Source organism: Eumetopias jubatus, unplaced genomic scaffold (assembly GCF_037043125.1).
Source record: "Eumetopias jubatus isolate StellerSeaLion01/CBP00866 unplaced genomic scaffold, mEumJub1_p1.0 scaffold_1, whole genome shotgun sequence".
In the NCBI taxonomy this organism is placed as follows: Eukaryota; Metazoa; Chordata; class Mammalia; order Carnivora; family Otariidae; genus Eumetopias; species Eumetopias jubatus.
The window spans coordinates 200,399,133-200,415,580 of record NW_028274807.1 but is presented as its reverse complement, the minus strand read 5'-3'; the positions used below and the strand labels follow the sequence as shown (position 1 = coordinate 200,415,580).

General features: G+C 60.3%; 1 protein-coding gene across 1 annotated transcript in view; it reads right to left on the bottom strand.

Annotated features, from left to right (window-relative positions):
* The window catches only part of CELSR3 (cadherin EGF LAG seven-pass G-type receptor 3), a 38,587-nt gene that overhangs the window by 10,516 nt on the left and 11,623 nt on the right, over positions 1-16,448 (bottom strand). The window contains 25 exon segments of the mRNA XM_088023346.1: positions 3,695-4,583; positions 4,974-5,174; positions 5,752-5,904; positions 6,217-6,332; positions 6,598-6,746; positions 6,855-6,971; positions 7,411-7,537; positions 7,955-8,034; positions 8,462-8,574; positions 8,792-8,966; positions 9,090-9,128; positions 9,131-9,379; positions 9,467-9,593; positions 9,829-9,996; positions 10,600-10,774; positions 11,168-11,323; positions 11,605-11,800; positions 12,024-12,233; positions 12,458-12,552; positions 13,943-14,044; positions 14,357-14,540; positions 14,855-14,975; positions 15,072-15,213; positions 15,380-15,551; positions 15,942-16,058. Of these exon segments, the coding sequence (XP_087879472.1) occupies positions 3,695-4,583; positions 4,974-5,174; positions 5,752-5,904; positions 6,217-6,332; positions 6,598-6,746; positions 6,855-6,971; positions 7,411-7,537; positions 7,955-8,034; positions 8,462-8,574; positions 8,792-8,966; positions 9,090-9,128; positions 9,131-9,379; positions 9,467-9,593; positions 9,829-9,996; positions 10,600-10,774; positions 11,168-11,323; positions 11,605-11,800; positions 12,024-12,233; positions 12,458-12,552; positions 13,943-14,044; positions 14,357-14,540; positions 14,855-14,975; positions 15,072-15,213; positions 15,380-15,551; positions 15,942-16,058 (4,373 nt within the window).

The following is a 16,448-nucleotide window of genomic DNA, read 5'->3' as shown; positions in this document are numbered from 1 at the left end:
TTGCCTCCCACTAAGGGCGGCGCCTTCAGGCTTTCCCCTTAAGACCAGTGTCTGACACCGAAGGTGCTCAAGGCCTCCCTTCAACTCTGGACATCCAGACCTGAAATGAGGCTGCGAGGTTTCCCTCCCCTACAGGGCACAGCCTGGCATCTCGCCCAAAGGCTTCTGCCTGAGCAGGGAAGGAACACGATGTCCTGGCCAGCTGCAAGTCCGAGAGGCTAGTGGTCAGTGCTGTTAACGGGCTGAGGGGTTGGCAAGGGCAGTTCCTAAGGTTGGTTGGAGCCCTGGCCAGGGCAAATGCCAGGTTAGAGTTGCAGGCCCTGAAGACCAAGTCATCATGCTGACACCTTGAGGAGAGAAGGGATTTCCCTGGCACCTTACTCCCAGGACCTGTGCTTATACTTCAGGCCCCAGATCACAAAGGCCAGAACTCAGGGTGAAAGAGATGGGAACTTGGTCCAAATGTCAGATAAAATGGGCTAAAAATAGCTGAATATTGAGGGGGGAGGGGCAGTGCTCAGATTTCTCCCAAAAGTCAGCCTGGTCTGAATCATAACCACCCTCCTACCCTACCCACCCCACTCCCACTCCCAAACAGAAAGAGGCAATAACCATTTTCTATAGAAGTTTATTCCCAAAACAGAGCGCGGCTTCACGGAACAATTTACACAGACAGGGAAAGGGGCCACTGGGCTGGAGCAGGGGACCCCCAGAGAGGGGCATCTATAGAACCTAGGACATAGCAAGGACACCCCCCTTCTCCCAGAGCAGGCCCCTCAACCCTTCAAGGGCTGGGGTCATTCTGGGTAAGGAGAGCTGGAGTCCTGGCTGGCAGGATTTGGCACCAGTCAGCAAAGTAGAATTTTTAATCTCCTTGGAAATTGCCTCCCAAGAGTTTGTGTGGGGAAGGGGGGTGTCTGCACAGACCCCCTACAACCCTGCACAACCCATTGTTCCTAGCCATAAGAGGATGCCTACTCTGGAGGCCTTCTGGGTCTGCTGTTCAGCAGGGGGCTCAGGACTGACCTTTGGCCTGGGAGAGTTAGGAGCTAGAAACCTCCCAAGATGGCCAGGTCCAGGGTCTTCCAGCCCCTCTCCTGCCTTCTCAATCTTTCACTTGTAAACAAAGGGGGGGACCACTTTTTCAACTGTAAACAAAGTATAAAAGTTCAAGGTTTTAAGTTGTAAACACAGTTTTAGAATGTTTTAAATCTTGACCTGTAAACAAAGTAACAAAATCTAAAGTCCCCAGTTCTGGACGTCAGACAAAGTAATAAAAGAGTTTTGTGAACAGGGTCCTAACAGTCATTTCTCCCTTTAGAAGGGAATGAAATAGGATGGAACTAGTTACCGCAGCCCAGGTGCCCAGGGCCAGGGAGGGTCCTGTAAACATGGGAGGCAGTGGCACCTACATTCTGTGTCTTCAACTCTCTTACTTCTGCTCCCCCTTGCTCCCCTGCCTACCCCTAGGAAGAAATTCTAGCACAGGGCAGTGTCAGGGAATCAGATGGCACCACAGACAATGTTTGCTCTTAGCAGGGGCTGGCAAATGACCCCCTAGTCCACCCTCTGCAGGAATGTCTGCATAGAGGCCTGAGCCCCACCGCGTGGGAGAAAGGGAAGCCTTGCTCTGTAAACATGGCGTGCTGCTCCACCAGCGCCCCACAGCATCAGTCCTAGGACATAAGGCAGTAAGTGGCAGGGACTCCGCATAAGAAACACACACATCCACGGGGAGGGGCAGCATGAGCAAGCCCCGTGAGGAAGTCAGAGGACCCCTGTTTCCAAGACAACCCCCAGTCCCTGAAGTTTGGCCCTTGGGGCATCCGAGAAAGCACAAAGATCAATTCTGTACTTTGGGCCCTAACAATATTCAGATCAATGGGCAGGGGCTATTTGCCCCTCCTCTCTGAATCTACCCCAGGAAGATGAGAGGAAAGAGCATATCGTTTGCCAGGGACCCAAATGGGGCCAAACACTGCACCTCTTACCCTCTGTCCCCTTCCCCTTCCAGCCCAGCCTCAGAACCCCGGGAGACAGAAAAGCTGAAAAATAACATAAGCATATCTCTCTGGTTACAAAGGTACAAAACGTATAAAAGTCCTCCTTTCAGTTCCCTCCCCCTGCACCTGTTACGCACATGCTCACATGCTCACGGACAGAGCGAGGAGCCTCAGCACTGCAGCAACAGGAGAGCTGGGGGGTGGGTGGGAGGCTGCCTTGGGATCAGCCCCTGATTCCTGGAGTCTCTTCTGTTAGCTCAAATCCTCCACGGCCCTCAGCCGTTCCTAGTCTGGGAGTCTGCCCCTCAGGAGTGCCCCTCGCTTCTGGGAACTCTGCAGAGTTGAGTGCGGCAGTCAGAGGTTGTTGCTGAGAGAATTCAGTCAGGGGGCTCTCAGCTCCCCCACAGCCTGCGCCCCCACCATCTCCCCCCCAACCCCATCACCTTTTCCTTTCAGTCCCCAGCCCCCTTATACCGCTTCCGGGGATCTCAGACCCCTTCACCCCTTCTGCACCCTGAGACTCATCAGCAAGGCCCCTTGGTCACCACCTGTCCTCTCTCTAGGCACTCAGCGAGCACCTGCTGTGTAGACACTACATTCATTAGCCCTTGACAGATTTCGCCTCAAAAAATCTCCACACCTCATCTGTTACTACAGACACATTTTACAAATATGGAAACAGAGACTCGGGGAGGTCAAGTGTGACTCCAGAGCCCGAACCCCTGCACCGTCCCCCAGGACCCCTCCCCCGCCCCACCAGCTAGACCCCAAGGCTAGGCTGCAGCTGGGCCCAGGCAATACTCATAGCTCTCCCTCGGCCCTGCGTCCAGCACCCTCCCAGAGTCCCCGGCACAAGGCCCTAAGTTCCCTGCCCCTTCCTTTCTCCTCCCCGGACTCTGCTTGGGTTCTACTGGTCTCCTGCCCCACTCCTGGCATCCCTTTCCCCCAAAGTCTCCTTTTAACCTGCAGACCTCCACAGAGCCTGACCGAGCCGTTCCTCCTTCTTGAAACTCGACTCTTCTCTTGGCTTCCAAAGCCTGGCAATCCCTGGTTCCTCCCCCACTCCCTCTCTGACTCCTGTGTATCCAGCTGCTTCCCAGGTACGTCTGCAGCTCCCTACGCTACACATGGCCCCTGAGATGCACCAGGTACCAGCTCAGTTCCTACGTGCTCCACCTCGCAGTGCCCACAGGCATGAGGAACTTAACAGTGACTAAATAAATAAGTCAGGGAAATGATTTACTTTCAAAGTTAGCTCTTCAGCCTGACATATGAGATGCCCATATCCTGGCACTACTTCTGGCCCCTCCTTATCCCTTACCACCTCCTAAGCAAAGCCTCCCAAGCCATGATTCCTCCTCTCTGCCCCCACCCCCCACCCCTTTCCAAACCACGTTACCTCCTCCTTCCGGGCCTTGGATCCTGCTCTCGCCCTCTCCACTAGCTCAAGCCCTTTGGAAGGCACGTACCTCTCTTCCCTAGCCCGGGAGGTGCAGGGGAGGGTGGCTGGCACCAATCAGACACCTGGCAAGTCCCTGCTAATCACACCACCATTCCCTGCCTGTGGGGCCCCCTCGGGTAGCCCACACTGCCAACCCACACCCCCATTCTGTGGCCAAACACAGGGCAGGGTACACAGGAGGTTGCCTTAAGCTGATGCGGGTGTGGACAGGCGGCCAAACCCTGCTTACTCTGAGTCTGGAGACAGCTCCGAGATGCTGTGGGACGTGGCAGAGCGTGGTGTGGAGGGCCCAAGCGCAGAGGCTGTGGCAGAAGGCGTGGCAGTGGTGTGAGGGCCCGAGGGCGTGCTGGAGGACTGCACAGAGGAGGAGAGAGCTGAGGAGTTGAAGGAGGCCAGGATAGAAGAAAGAATGTCCAGCTGCTCTGTGGAGGGGCCATGGCTAGGGCCACTGGCTGGGTCCTCCCTAACTCTGAGCAGCTGTGGGGCTGGCCCGAGGCCTTCTCGTGAGGGGTGGCGGCTAGGCACGTGGTCCAGCTGCTCCCCTGAGTTCGATCTCCTGGACAGGGAATCCAGGGGCCGGGATGGCAAGAGGGGGTCCCTTGAGAGTTGCCGCTGGGGAGACAGGGGCAGAGGCGGGGGCTGCGGGTCAAGGTCCTGGGCACCATGGGGCAGGGGCAGTGTGTGCAACCACTCGCAGGGCGCCCCTAGGTCCAGAGCATCTCGTGACCCGAAGCGGCCGGCCCTGGTGCCAGGGTAGTCCCTGGGTGACTGCCTCCGTGGGAGGGTACTGCCCCGATCCCTGGGCTCCAGGCGACCTGGCGCGGCGTCCAGGCGTTCCTGGGACCCCGGCCGACTCAGGGGATGTAGAATAGGGGCAGGGGCCTCCTCCAGTCGCTCACGGCTCAGTTGCCGCCGGAGGAGCAGGTCCAGCTGTTCTCGAGAAGAGTAGCGGCTGGCTGGCTGCGAAAGGCTGCCTGTGGCCCCTCCGGCATAGATGCGACCATAGGAGGCAGCTGGCACGGCACGGTGGCCCAAGGTGGCTGCACGGCGCCAGGACAGCTCAGGGGCACCTCGGGTCTGTGGCACCAGTGGGTACTGCAGTCGGTTCTTTAGGATGCCTGTGTGGGGAACACATGGGAGCTAGGCTCTGTATGGGGTGGGGGCAGGGGCAGACACTCCCTGGGTCTAGGGCGGTAGCTGCCCCTGCGATCCCTGTGACATGGGGCTGGCGGCAGAAACCCCTTGCGGAGGGGCAGAGGCAGCTCCTAGGGATTCCACACTGGCAGCAGGACGGGGCTCAGAGCTGGGAGGCAGTAATCCTCGGTCAGGACAGGGTCTGTCCCCATGGTGCAGGAGTAGGGGCAACTCCCCCTGCCCTTGAGATCAGAGGAGGGACAGCCCCAGGATTTGGCAATGCGGGCCAGGGTCAAAGGAGCAGGAATCCCCTGGGCTGGGATGAAAGCAGTCCCTGGGGTCCATGAAGTACAGGTCAAAGTCAGGGATCATACCTTTCCTCTGACGCTGGGCCCTGCCCAGGGAGGTTTCATCTCCACTGGTCAGGGCCAGATCTGGCTGGTTGTTGTTGGCTGCGTCCTTGCTGGTGTCCAGCCCCAGGCGCCTTTCGGAGCCCCAGGTCTGCAGAGCACAGGGAGTGGCCTCGCATTCTCCCAGGGCTGGCCAGTAGGATAGGAGGTCATTGCCATCCACATCTGTGGAGCCAGAGCAGCTTACAGGAGCCTCTGAGTTGACCCCACTGTTTCATGAGCCCTATGATCCAGACTCAGTGACTGCCCCCTCTCCCCCAAACCTGATCCTAATGACTCCTGAAACCCTGGCTGTTCTGACTGAAGCACAGGTAGGAATCAGCGGGTGGGTGTCTCTTAGAAATCAATGGAACCATGGAGAGGATTACTGGTGAGCCTGCCACCCTGGAGGTAGACAGATACTAGGGGTGGGGGAACTTGGTGGCTGAGGGGCCAAGAAGAACCCGGAAGAACTAACGAGGCTGAACCCTAACCCTCAGGGAAGAAAAGGGGCCGGAGGAGTGACATGTCACCCCGTAACATCCCTGACTTTGACCTTGCTGCCCAGGCTGTTCCCGGGCCTCCAGCCAGCAGAACCGCTAGGAGGCTGGATGGGGTGAGGTGTGTGGGCGCCCAGCGATGACCCCACATTCCCAGTAGGTCAGTCCCAGGAATCCTCAGGGGATATCAGTGTCCCTAGGTCACACCCAGGTGGAATAGGGGGTGTCTCTTGGTCACCCATGGGGTCAGAATATCCCCTCACCTTTGGGGTGAGTGAGGAGCCTCTCACTCTGGGCTGCACGGTGGAGTGGACGCTGGAAACGCCCCCGGGTCCGGCCATTGTCCTCGCTCTCTGAGGATGGGATGGACAGACTTCTCTCCTCCTCCAAGGACAGGTCACTGTCGGAGTCAGAGTCTGGGGCTGGAGTTGGGAAGGTCAGAAGAGGGAAGGCACATCAGTGGCTCAGGGAGCCACGGAACTTGGGGGTCAGCAAAGAGCCTGGAGCTGGAGGTCCTGGAGTGGCTACAGCAGGGAGCTGGGGCTGAGGACCTAGGTAGAGCCTGGAGTGGGGGTCAGTGCAGAATGGCAGGAGAACCAGGTGCCTCCTGGGGCAGAGACCTGGGGGGAGCTCGCCCCACCACAGTCAGCTGCTGCGCTGCTGCTCTCAAGAAAGAGAAATGGGGGAGAGATCCTCCGCCTCCTCCCACCCCCAGCCCAGGCACCTACCTCCACCAGCATCTCGATGGAACATGGCCACGTCCAGGTCAGTGGGGCCAGCGTGAGCCTGGAGGCTGTGGTCAGTGTGATCAGCAGCTGAGCCATGTCGAACCAGGACATTGTCCCTGGAAATGCAGGAGCGCCCCAACCCCATCATCAAAGAGTGATGTAATGGGGTGCTTTGAGGCTGGGGTGTCTGTGAGCACCCAGGCCAACTGCTCTGGAATGGCTCTGAAGGCACCCCTGGGTGTGTGGCAAGAAGCATCTGGGCCCAGGTGCCAAGATGGGCAGAGCCACCATCCCCGGACCCGTGATGCCAACCTCTGGTCAAGTGGGACTGGTCTGAGCTGTATGTCCCCTTCCCCATCCCGAGACGGCTGCTCGGCTCACCTGAGGTAGCCACGGCCCCGCTGGCTGTCTTGGTCCTGGGTCCGGCCCGAGCGGGCACTGCTCACTGAGGAGACAGTGGAGGCACCCAGGGTGATGCGGATGAGGCCACTCTCTTCAAAGAGGGCGGTGTTGTTGTAAGCCCCGTGCCCCTGCAGGAAGTGGGCGCAGACATGCGTGTGAGCCAGCTCCGCAGAGGCCTCTGGCCCCCGGCCTCCCAGGGCCCCCGCCCTGACCCCCCAGCCCCAAGGGCGCCTCACCGTGCCAGGCGCCGGCCTCGCTTCCTCGGGCGCTGCCTTCCTGCCCAGACAGGCCGGCGTCCAGGCCGCCCGAGCATCTGCATTCAGGACACAGAAGAGCAGCAGAACTACCAGGCCCTGTGCCCGCAAGGGTCAGTGTGGGGTCAACGAGGGGTTAGCGAAAGTCAGTGAGAGATCAGAAATGTGTCACAGGTCAGAGGAGGGCCACCAGGGGGGTGAGTCAGGGCTAGGAGAAGTCACTGTGGGTCAGCAAGGGGCGGGTCAGGTATTGCAAGTTCATGTGAGGGAGTGAGGAGCCTGTAGCCAACCCAGGAAGGGAGTCAGGGAGAGTGTTGGAGGCAGTGAGGGGTCAGAAGGGCACTAAGTCGGTGGAGGTCAGTGTGGACCAGCAAGGGGCCAGGAGCTGTAGTGCTCGGGAAGGTCAACCCAGGATGAGCAGCCCACCCGTCATCAGTCAGCCAGCAGGAGTCAGCCCTAGACCTGGGGGCGAGGGCCTGGGTTGGGGCCACTGGGCCGAAGCCCCACCTGGCCCAGGGCGGGGCGGGGTGCCAGCTACCTGGAGGCCGCAGAGCGTGGCGTGGAGGTAGTGGAAGGTCAGGACACTGTGGTTGACCGCCAGGAGGCCAAAGAGCCAGGAGGCACTGACCAGGAGAAGCAGCAGAAAACAGCTGCGAAGGCTCCTGCTGCAGGACACAGGAGGACACAGGGGACACGCAAGTGTCACGCGGGGCTCATGTATGGGACACGTAGGGGACAAAGAAGGACAGGAAATCACACAGGAACATGGTGGTCTCAGGAGGACACGAGGGGAGACGGGAGGTCACCGAACGAACCAGGAGGATACTTAGGGAGCCATGAGGGGATGCGGGGGTGGGGCTGTGAGAGAAATGTGGAAGACAGGGGGTAGGGGGCAAAGTGAGCCACCCAGGCCACGGGAGCCTCTGCAGAGACAGCAGGCAGAAGCACATGTGGGGCCAGAGAGGGACCACAGGCCAGGGCAGGTAGGACTGCATCCCCGTACCCAGAATCTGGAGTCCAGCCTGCCCAGGAGAGGACTGCCGTTCCAAGAACCCCCCACTTTCCCCAGCCAGCCAACTCACAACATGGAGGTCTTCTTGGCCTCCCTCTGCCCCGTAGAGCAGGATGTGCGGGCAGCGAGGAGAAGCATGGTCCCGTTCATCTGGGCCCGCGGCCAGACATGTGGAGCAGGGGTGGGGCAGAGAGAGACAGAGACAGTGAGAGAAAGAGAGAGACAGGGACAAAGAGAGACCGAGACACACAGAGAGAGGCAGAACCAGGGAGAAACACACACGCGCACGGGTGCACACGCACACAGTCAGGAAATCAGAAACAGAGAGGCCCTTAGACACAGAGGAAGTCCCAGGTAGGGAACCAGGGAGGGACTGAGAAATGGAGAAGGAGGTTCACAGAGAGAGAGAGGCAGCCGAGTTTCTGACCCGATGCCGCCCATCTCTGTGCCAGGGGAGCGGAGAACAGAAGTTGGGGCGGAGCCCTGTAAGGCTGTGGGCTGCCGCCGGGCGTCCCTCCACAGACACCACCACGCCTGCCGCAGCGCGCACAGGCGACCTCAAGCACAGCACACTCACCATGATGACCAGGATGACAGGGCCTGCGAAGCTCCAGATGAGGGGCTCATGGATGGAGATCCAGCAGAAGTCAGGGTTCCCGTAGCCCTCGGGATCCAGGCCAACGGCAAGGCCTGTAGGGGAGGAGAGGAAGGACGGAAGGGGTGTGTTCTAGAACAGTTGCCCCTCTCGTGCCCGGGGGGGGGGGGGGGGGGGGGGAGCTGGGGGTGGGGCGGGTGGGGACGGAGCAGGTTCCTCCCTGAGCACACGGGCATGGGGGACTGAGGTTAGGGTAATGATCAGGACGAGGGGCGGGCCAGGTGACAGGAGTCAGGGGTGCAGAGCCCTCACCCAGCAGCACAGCAGGGACTCCCCAGCCCAGGGCGTGGTAGAAGCGCATGGCGCCGCGGTCCACGTTGCGCGGTTCCACCTGCATGCGGTAGAGGTGTAGGCCCTGCACAAGGAGCCACGCAAAGGTGCTGAGGAAGAAGTAGTGCAGGAGGATGGCGACCGCAGTGCACACCAGCTGAAGGCAGGGGTAGGGGGCGTCAGCACCGCTCCCGCCTCACCCCGCCTCTGACCCCTAACCCACAGCACCTTACCCTGGCATCCTGCCCCGAACCCAGGCCCCCACTGGAGCCTCCCTGACCTCTGACCCTGAGCTTTGGCTCCAGGACTTCGTGGGCCAGGGGAGGTCATGAAGACACAGGTCCCCTGGCCCTGACCCTGCACCTGGTTGTGGGTCCTGTGGATTCCCAGCAGGAAAAGGAGCTCCGCCAAGCCCAGGGCAGCCGCCACGTTGGCATGGATCCCACGCACGTTGGACTTGAGGCTGCGCAGGCTCAATAGGACAGCTGCGGTCAGAAGCAGTGCAGCCACGGACACTGCCATGACCACGTGCGTGAATACCGCCAGCAGCTCCAGGTCACCCTCCAGCCGCTGTGGGGACAGGGACAGTCGCTGGGGTGTTGGGCACCCCGGCCCTTTGGCCTGCCCACGTCCTCAGGACTCTGAACACAATCCCACCTCACGGGGGGAGGCATCCATAAGGACCCCAAAGGTGCCCGTCCGGCTGCAGCGACATCGGGCGTGAGACCCGTTCCTGTGCACCAGCTCGCAGTCCCGTGCTGTCCACATGCCGTGCTGGTCCGCCCTGCAGCCACAGGGCAGTTAGACCTACTATCCCCTCAGGGCGCTGTCCCCTGGCCAGGCGGGGCGGGGGGGGGGGGGCGGGGAGCTGTGACAGACAGTGGGGGTGGGGCTGAAGCTGGGGAGCAGCATTCTTCGTGGGCCTGGGTGCACAGGGACATTGGTGGGGGCCCCAGGGGCAGGCGGGGCACTGCAGGGGCCAATAGGGGACCAAGGGTTTCTGGAGCGGAGGTCCTCACGGGCCAGGTGGGTCCCACTGCACGCAGATCGCCTTGCTCCGATTCGCTGTCTGTAGCAGGCGGAACTCCAGGCTGATTGGGGACTCCAGGACACCCCTTAGGAAGTTGCGTCGGTGGAACACAGCCACACTGACCACCGGGGAGTTCATAACAGGGTTCTGGGGGAGCCTGAGGAGACACCCCACCTGAGCTCGGACACTGCTGACCTCCCCAAGCTCTGACCACCTACCTCACGGTCTTCATGCCATCAGCATGGCTGACCGAGAGTCCGGGGTGCCCCAGAGCAGAAGCTATTTCTGGGCTGCTTCAAGACCCTGAGTCCAATGGCCTAGCTGGGCTGCCATGGTTCTGCACAAGCGGCAGGTTCTCTGCAGCCAAGGGACTTCAGACCCACTGCCCACACTGGGGTCTGAGGCCTTGGCAGCTCCAGACTGTTTGCCTCAAACGGCCCTCCCTGCCAGCCCCCTCTGACCTCCATCCGTCAGCCAGTTTGCCAGTCTCTGTCAGCCAGTTTGCCTGTCTGTACCTGGCTCCTATACCCCTCCTTTATGTGACCGCCCCCACCTGTGGCTCAACCGTGCATGACCCCACAGGACATGAGTCACAAGGAAGCCTGCACGGACGAGGCTCCCGGGGGCTGTGCCCAGGAGCTGTCTCGGGATGACGGTGAGACTGTTCATTTGCCCACCGAGAAAGGGGTGCTAGGCTGGGTAGAAGCTTGCAGGAAGCTCAGGGGTGAGGGGCCTAGAAGTAATGCCCTCCCCGTGGTACCTGGCACCCCGGCGCTCGGCCTGGAACTGGGCAGGGAGCAGCCCCCCCAAGGTGCGGTAAACGAGGAGGATGACAATGGAGATCCCAGGCTCTGGCTCGGGCTCTGGGGGGGCTGGAGGAGGGGCCGCACTTGAAGTGGTGGAGTTTTCCATGCTGCTGCTGCTTGTGGACAGAGCTGCCAGGGGAGGGAGAGGAACCACCGTCAGTGACCTCTGACCCCACGCACCCACAAACCCAGCTCTGAACCGACCCAATGCAGCATCAAGCGTGGGAATCTCTTCCCTGAAGGTCCAGAATGGGGAGATGGGGAGAACAGAAGCCCATGTCCCCTTCATCCCCAGGGCAGGATCCTGAATATCAAGGCCTGGGAGAGATCATCAGGGGTGAGGGAGAGAATCTGGCGAGGTGAGAGTGGTGTGGGTGGTTGACGTGGGAGGGTCTCACGCAGGGGTCTGACATGGGGCAAGTCTGGCAAGGGGGGAACCAGGGGGAGGGCAACTCAGTATCTGGCAAACGAGGGTGGGCAGGGAAACAGGACCTGGGCCAGGGGTCACCCAAGGGCTCTCACCTTCAGGTGGGGATGGCCGTGGGGACTGGGAAGGCAGCAGGACGTGTGTGTGAGGATCCCAGGCATCCTGGCCCCGGAAAAGGTTGCTATGGTAACGAGGGTAGCGACGAGTCCCCCGGGTGGGACTGGGGTGCTCCATGCGGTCAATGCTGAGCACTGCCCAGGAGGAAGACGGGTGAGACCCAACAAGGATCTCCTCCCCATGCTGAAGGCCCACACTCTCCTCTCCCCATTCTGTACCCACATCCCACAACCCATCACTTCACTGCTACCAGCACAGAGCCTGTCCCTGCAAAGCGCTGAGGGAGGTGGCACAGCCTCCTGCCGCTGATGTTGATATCCATATCCCCAGCCCCTCAGATCTCCAGGTCCTTGCCCCTTCACAGCCCCCTTCCCGCCCCCACCCCCCCATCCCCGCCAGGCTACCCGCCACATACTGATGTTGGGCGTCACCAGCCCCACGGGATTCAGGTATGTGAGCTCCATATTCCTGGCGAGGGTGGCTGCATACTCTTCCAGATGCTGCACCAGCCCGGCACTGCCTGGGGAGCCCCCAGGGGCCCGCTGCCCCAGGGCTGCCCACAGGTCTCCAGTCTCGGGAGCAAGCAGTGCGGAGCCAGCCCATAGCAGATTCTGGGAGGAGGGAGATGAGAGCGGGCTCAGCCATGTGAGGACATGTGAGGGGACAGGGCCGGCCTGAGGGGTCTGGCTGGGCACTCAGACAGGCCCCAGCAGGCAAGGGAGTGGGTCTGGAGAGGACAAGGGAAGAGGGAGAGCCCAGCGCTTTCAATTCCCCAGGGTCAGGAGGGACCTGAGCAGGGGTCCAGGGGATGGTGAGCACAGGGCGCAGCCCCACCTCATTGAAGTGGGCATCCTGTGTGGCTGTCAGCCCGAAGCCCTGCTGGTGGCTCTCGAAGGCCAGCAGGTGGGCCAGCAGTCGGGCAGTGACCCGGACATCCTGGCTAAAGTAGTGGTCAGTGTGGCCAGTCACCTCCCGCAGCCTCTGAGCCAGCTTCTTGGCCTCCACCGTATCCAGGACTGTCTTATTCAGCTCTAGGCCATCCAGCTGCCAGGACAAAGATGGGGATGGTCGCTCTCTGGTCCCTTAGGCCTTTCTCAAAAACTTCACCGGAAGAAGGGTTTGGCCAGATTAAAAGGCAACCAGGAAAAGCCCAGGAGGTCAAAGGGCTGGGGCATGAGGCCTAGGGCCAAGCACAGGCCTAGGGAGGCCGAGGCCAGGCCGGGGCCAGCACAGGTCTTGAGTGCAGGGCCAGGTCTGGGCAGTCTCACCAGCAGATTGAGTTCTCGAAAGGCAGGGGAGGTACAGTTGAAGAGGTCAGGCTCCAGCCAACCCTGGTCCTCACCACACAGCCGTACGGCAGCACCTAGGACAAGATGACCCCTGGTCAGACCTGGGGCCTGGACCCCTTCACTGAGGAGGGAGCACAGCACCCTCCCCTAACCCAGGGAGAGCTCTGAGGCAGAGACCAGAATAGTCGGCAGCTGTGGCTAGACCCCTGGACCCTGCAGCCCCAGCCCCCAGCCCAGGCAGGTCCCAGCTGCCTATCAGTTAATTCTTGAAGGGTCTGTGGGCCATTCTGAACCACTGGTTACATAAAGCTGAGCACAAGGGCGTTCTCTGTCTCTGTCTCTCTCCGTTTCACACACACACAAACACACACACCCAGGCCAGGTTCACAGACATGTGGCCCAGGGCAAGTACACACACACAGATGTGTGGATCAGGACAGACACACGGACACACACGCTCTCTCGTGTACACACATGCAGACATGCTGACACAGACCAGCTTTTCCAGGGGCAGTGTGTGACCAAAGTGAGGGTGGGGTGAAAGTTCTCACACCAGTTTTAACTGCCCCCGTGGTGGGCTCTGCTGCCGTTTCTCCCTTGTCTCTGTGATCAGGATGGGGGTTGAATAAGAACTGACATGGGCCTTAAGAGAGCTTATAGCCACCAGCAAGAGGGACTCTAACTTAAACACAGAAGCCCCCCCCCACAAGACAGACTCACAGACACATGCACAGGCACAGAAACACACACACATGAGCATGCACACACAGATGGTCTCCGTCCAGCCACTGTGGAGACCTCAAGCAGCGGGGAGGGTTCTGTGGGGACCTCAGGCAGTGGGGAGGGGCCCTCAGGCAGCAGGGAGGAGTCCAGAGGGTCCTCAAACAGAGGGGAGGATTCTTTCGTGACCTTAGACAGTAGGAAAAGGCCTGAAGACCCCAGAAACTGAGGAGGGGTCTACAGGGATCTCAGGAAGTGGGGAGGGGTCTGCAGGGTCCTCAGGCAGTGGGGAGGGGCCTCTGAGGACCTCAGGCCTCAGAAAAGGGCCCCCAGCATCCTCAGAGAGTAGGAAGGGGCCTCCGGGGACTTCAAGCAGCTGAGAGTAGCTTTCAGAGACCTCAGGCAACAGGGGATGGGTCTGCAGGAATTTCAGGCAGTAGGAGGGGTCTGCAAAAGCTCTGGCGGTGAGGGGGGGGCAGCAGCACACCTGCGCAAACACGTACCCCTTACCTGCACCCCGCAATCCTGCCCAGAAGCCAAGAGAAACAGATGGAGGCTCAATGAGGGCGTGGGGAGGGGCCCAGAGCCCCTAGGAGGTAGTGAGGAGCCCACATGGACCCCTCCCCGACTCCCACTTCTTTGCAGGAGCGGGGCCACCCAACCCAGGAAAAGAAGTAGCTCCAGCAGTCAGAGGATAGGCCTACTCCCACCCTCAGTGATGCCCCTCTCCCCCCAGGTACTTACCCAGGGCCCCCCGAGGACAGGGCACTGAGGCCAACATGCCAAACTTGGTCTGGGGCCACCACACACCAGATCTCAGGGACTTGGGGCAGGCGTCATAGAGCACTAGGGAGAGAGGAGGCACTGAAACAGATGGCCAGAGGCTGGGGCCAGTGACAGCCATACCCATGGCTCCTCTACCACCCACACCAGACCCACCACCCACTACTCCTGGGCTGACCTTATTACGGGAGCAGCCTATCAGATTCTGTGACAAGTCACTGAAGTACGTGGGGCAAATGTGGGGGTCCTAGGTGTCAATGGTCTCCTTTAGGAAAAACCTCCCAGAGCCCCTATCTAGGGAGCCCAGCAGGCTGGGCGACTTGGTGGCAGCCAGAGCCAGCCCTCTCGATGTGGAACTGCACGGAGCCTGCTCACCTCGGCAGCCACTGGCTGTCACCTCTGCGAAAGGACTGTCACAGCTGTTGCACTGGCGGCCGAGGGCTCCTGGGCGACAGGGGCACTGCCCACTGTGGGGCGCACATGAACGAGAGGTGGAGCCCACAGGGTAGCAGTCACATGGGAGACATGAGTCACTGCCCCGTGGTCTGTAGTGGAACTCCTGTTTGAGAATGGATCAGGGGCCTGAGGTCAGAGATCAGGGCTTAAGATCGGGCTCTCAGGCCTGGGGAATGAGTGGAATCAGGGGCAAAGGGTCAAGAGAACAGTACTCACAGGCCGGAAGGAAGATTGGACTCCAAATGAAACGTAAGGGGGGGGGGTATCAGGTGTCAAGGACTAGAGGTGGCAGTTAGGTGACGGGACAGGGTAAGAGGTCAGGGCCTGGGTCCGGTGGCAGAGATTAGCAAGCTGGATAAGAATCACAAACCACAGCTGGAGAAGAGTTCAAATGTCAGGGATCGGGCCCAGGCATACCTTGCAGTGACACTGCCCATTTGTCTTATTACAGTTGGGGTCAAAGCCCTTGTGAACGTCACAGTTGCAGGGGCCACAGCTTGGGCTCCCCCACCAGCCTCGTGGACACTGCTGGTCCATCCTGGGGGGAGACAGCCAAGTGAGATGCCTCTACGTCTCGGTGACCCTCCCTGCCCCCCACCAGGTCCTTCCATCATCTCAGCCTCCAGCCCCTCACCTGTGCTCACAGTGGTGCCCAAAATAGCCACCCACACAATCGCAGGTATAGCCATGGGGGGCTCCTGGGAGATGGCGGCATGACCCCTGGTTCTGACAGGGATTCAAGAGGCAGGCATCCACACACCCTGGGCCATAGTAACCTGCAGGTTAGGACAGGACAGGCTCAGGACATTTGGCCACAGCATGGGAGGAAGCAGGCACCCGTTCTTCCAGTGCCTGCCTCCTCCAGGCTCTCCAGATCCCCCAGTCTTCACCATGAGCCCCTGGTTCCTGCCCAGATCACTCTGCCCTACCCCCAAATCACACCTGGCCAGCAGGTGCAAGAAAAGGTCTGCCAGAGGTCTCGGCAGTCAGCATGGGGTGGGCAGGGGCCAGATGCACAGGCATTGGTCACGACACAACCAGGTTCCACGTTCACTCGGCGGCTGGGTGGAAGCAGGGCTGGGGATCCCGAAGGCGTGGAACCGAGCCATACCCCCTGCGGACAGAGCCAGCAAGGCGTGAGACCCAGGCCAAAGCCCCCTGGTCCCTATAGAGCCAGCCACCTGATCTGATGACCCCTGACATGCAGTCTCCCCCAGGCCCCCCCAAAAGACCCAGACCCTGACCCCAACATCCCCAATTCAGGCCCCCCATGGGACCCCTAATCATGCTGTCCCTGACAGAGCTCTCTAATGACCCTTGATAACTAAGCTAGACCCTCACCTCCAACAGCACAGAAAGGCCTGACCCGTCTCTGATAGCTCTGTGTCACATCCCTTCCCCGAGCCAACCCCTACGTGAATGCAGCTTTTCAGGTCCCAAGGCACTCCTAACCTCTGACCACTCACCCTAATGGCCCATAGCATGTACCCATGCTGACCCCCACCTGGATACAGCCAACCAGGCCCTGAGGAACCTCCTCTTCACTGCTGGGGGGCAGGCCTCCCACATGGAGTCGCTTTACCTTCAGACCCTGCAGTTCACTCCCCACTGCCATGGTGTCCTGGGGGAGGGGGACAGTCAGCAATGGGGGTGTGGGGGCACCTGATGGATCCCTACCCTACCTCAGAGTCGGTCTTGACCTTGTCCTAGCCCTGCATGACCATCCTCTGTCCCTCTGGACCAGGGGAACGGTCTGGGAATAAGCTGCCCCCAAGTATGGAGGACCCGCTGGAGCATGGGGGATGGATAATAGCAAGGTTTCGGTCAAGAACTGGGCCCAGGTAGGCCTCTCTCCTGGACCCAAATAGACCCTGAATTTTCATGGCTTTGAGCTAGGGAGGTCAGGGCAGGGACCAGAGGGGGTTCCCAAGAGTTTGGGAATGTACAGGCTGCAGAGGTACCCGAAGACCAGACCAGAAATCTGGATAGCCTCTCTGACATGAGCAGGCCT